The 3,169-nt window shown below is 38.3% G+C and overlaps 1 protein-coding gene across 1 annotated transcript; it reads left to right on the top strand.

Annotated features, from left to right (window-relative positions):
• Positions 1–281: 281 nt before the first annotated feature.
• Positions 282–2,703, top strand: LOC113355118. The gene is made up of 4 exons (XM_026597898.1): positions 282–377; positions 453–516; positions 1,113–1,458; positions 1,602–2,703. Exons 2-4 carry the CDS (start codon positions 506–508, stop codon positions 2,427–2,429), a joined length of 1,185 nt encoding a protein of 394 aa, XP_026453683.1. The 5' UTR covers positions 282–377; positions 453–505; the 3' UTR covers positions 2,430–2,703.
• The last annotated feature ends 466 nt before the right edge of the window (positions 2,704–3,169 follow it).

Below are 3,169 nucleotides of genomic sequence, written 5' to 3'. Positions count from 1 at the left end.
GAACAAAGAAACAGGAAAAAAATAAAAATAAAATAAAAATATACTTACAGGAAATGCCCCAAAACGGTAGAATCTATCTCGTCCAAAAACACTGAGGGAGACGGTGGGAGAACATTGAGAGAGAAACGGTGGGTTTAAGAATTTATATAGGTGAGAGTGTGAGACCTAAATCTAACAGCTGAGAAATTACTCTTGACGTGGATATAGTCCCAAAGTTAGTGGTTTTGGATGCTTAGTCCACTCATCTAAAGCCCACTAATCCGTTAATTTCTCAGCCGTTAATTTAGGTTTCGCACTCTCACCTATATATATTCTTAAACCCATCGCCTCCGTATCACTGTTCTCCCACCTTCTCCGTCGGTGTTCTTGACGAGACTGTAAGTATCTTTTTTTTTCCCCAGTTTCTTTGTTCGATTCGTTCATATTTTGATATCCTATATGCTTGCGTTTAGTTTCGAAGGGTGGGATAAGAATTTTGGGGGCTTGAATCTGATCAACTGTAGCCATGTCAACAAGGTAAAATTCATCAGCATCATTATTTTTGAGTTTGTGATTGAAACCCTTTAGTAGTTATGTGATTTACTTTAAGGTAGTCTTGTTTGATGCCATGATACCTTGCCATCTAGCTGGTGCTAAAAATCACAGCTAATCAGGCTTCAATTTTGATTTCTGAAACATGGAATTTGCTTTAGAAAAAAGAAAAAAAAAAGGAATTTGCTTTAAATTCTCTAAATCAAAATGGGTAATAGTGTTTAGGTTTGACTCATCTGTTTGAGTGTGTCTTCATCGTCCCTCAAAGAACATATTAGACTTAAATTGATTTACATTTAAGGGTCAGACTGTTTTGATGGTGATGGGGTCGGACTCATTATCTCACACATCTCATATTAGAGTTAGATTGATTTACCTTTCAGCATGTCTTTTGGGTCAGATTGTTTTGATGTTGCTGGATCTAACTCATTTGAGTCTGTCCTTCCACTTGATCTTAGTCATCATCATCCCTCACATTAGAGTTAGATTGAAGAGTTTGGTTCAGATTCTTTGATTGAGACACTGGTTTAATTTGGTCGTCGTTGATTCTATTTTTAACCATGGGTTGTTATGGACTGCAGTTATTTAACCACAGCAAACGAGGATTTGAAAATCAATGATTTGCATACCTATGGCCCTGCTGCAACTGCCAATATCTCCATATGCCCGCCCAAATCTAAACAACAAATTCAAGAAGAAGAAGAAGTAGATGATGATTATGATAGCATCTCTGATAGCTCTCTATCTGATTATCACGCAGAGGAGTATCCTATTACCGCCACCTCTGAGTCCGAGGATAATGACTCTGAATCTGAAGACAGTGATTACAGAAGCAGAATTGAGTTGAAACAATCAAGCATAACAGCAACAATCCAGTCACTTTCTTATCCAAACAAGAGGAAGAAGGGTGAAAAAAATACCCGTTCAGTGAGTAGTACAAATGAATCATATTCACCTTTTCAATTTCATTCGTACTAACCCATGAAACTGTTTGTTATTATTTCTCATTCTAACTGTCTGTATTTCCAAATACGGAATGGCGATGATGTACTGACAACAAAGCTTTGCAGGAGGATAATATTGAGGCTAAGGATCGCTCCTGTAAAGCTAAGGAGCCTTCTAAGTTCCGGCCCAGGTCTAATTTGTTATCTAAGTATGTATCATGGTCGGGCAAGCCATCTGATTGTCAGTGTGACACCCTAGAAAAGGAGCGCTGGGTAGAATCTTGGTTTTTGAAAAGTGAGAAGGATCGAAAAGGGTATCACTATCTAAACATATATGGTTTTTACAAGAAGGTTACAGGAGTGGGGGGATATGGTGTTATTTTGCGTGACCCATGTGGAAAGCCAGTAGTTGCCTCTGCCTCTGTGCAACAAAATGGAAAATCTTATTTCTATCATGTGTTGGATGGGGTGAAGGCTGGCCTTGCACTTGCTTTGGAACATAATATATATGATCTTAAACTGCGGTGCAACTCTGAAACACTTGCAGGTTGCCTTCGCCAGATTTTTCAGCAAGCTGATGCTGGTTTGTTTAAGACTAGACGTACCCGTAATCGATTTGCTCGTTATCGATGTGGTGCTTGCAAAACTTGTTTGAGTGTCGCCATCCCTCTCGATGACGAGAGATTAGACATTTTGTTTCCCCTTCTCAAGGAGATAATAGATATGCACATTAAGATAATGTCCAAATCTCATTATTTCTTCCTTAATTATGCTAGCAGAGGTGTAAATAAAGCTGCATATCATCTGGCAAAACAGCTTTCGAAGGAAATGAAGACTGCAACGGAATCTAAGACTAATAAGACCATAAGACCGATTGACGTTGGGGAGGATCTTAAAATGATTCTTTTTGAAGATGCTTGTGTTGGTGCACGGTGGTACTCTCAACACCTGTGAAGAAAATGGTGAAGTAGACTGATGTGCTGCCTCTGTAAGGGCTTCATGTGGGTTCATCTTCATTGTTGAATGAATTATAATTTTACATTTTGTGTTCGTCTTTATATATGTCAGAACATCGGTAAAGATCTGCAAGACTTCATTGTCTGCATCTTTTCTTTTGACTTTTATCTCCTTCAGGGAAGGATCTTTGTATATTTATCTTTTGACTTTTATCTCCTTATGGGAAGGATCTTTATATATTTATGTTCAGATAGGCATGTTGCATTGTAGCCTTGTAGGGCTGGTACTTGGTCTTTTATGTTGGATATATGTTGATGAACTAAGTACAACAATGCATGTTTAGATCAAGGTCTTCTTAAATTCCTGTTTGTTTTTGAAGTTTGAATTACTGATAGCCTCTGCACTGGATAGAGCTCCATGCATAACTTGCAGTATCTGGTAATGTAATGTCAATTTTGGGCACTCACAAGATGACTTTTTAAGATCGATGGGGTAACCTCAAGAATGTGCTGACACTAAACATGCCTCGGGGCTGGATGACAAACATGATTCTTGAAACCCTTCTAGGGTGGTAAATTTCTGTGGTCGCTACATGCACATCTCAACTAATGATATATATCATCGATCAATTCTTTTCTAATAAAGGAGAATGCTTTCACCTGAAGATTCATTTTCAGAATACAGAAACAATAGAAGGTCACGTGAGATGCCAAGTCATACCCATATGTAGAGTCGGA

Source organism: Papaver somniferum, chromosome 3, assembly GCF_003573695.1.
Source record: "Papaver somniferum cultivar HN1 chromosome 3, ASM357369v1, whole genome shotgun sequence".
Classification (NCBI taxonomy): domain Eukaryota; kingdom Viridiplantae; phylum Streptophyta; class Magnoliopsida; order Ranunculales; family Papaveraceae; genus Papaver; species Papaver somniferum.
This window is presented reverse-complemented; position numbering and strand designations above follow the sequence as displayed.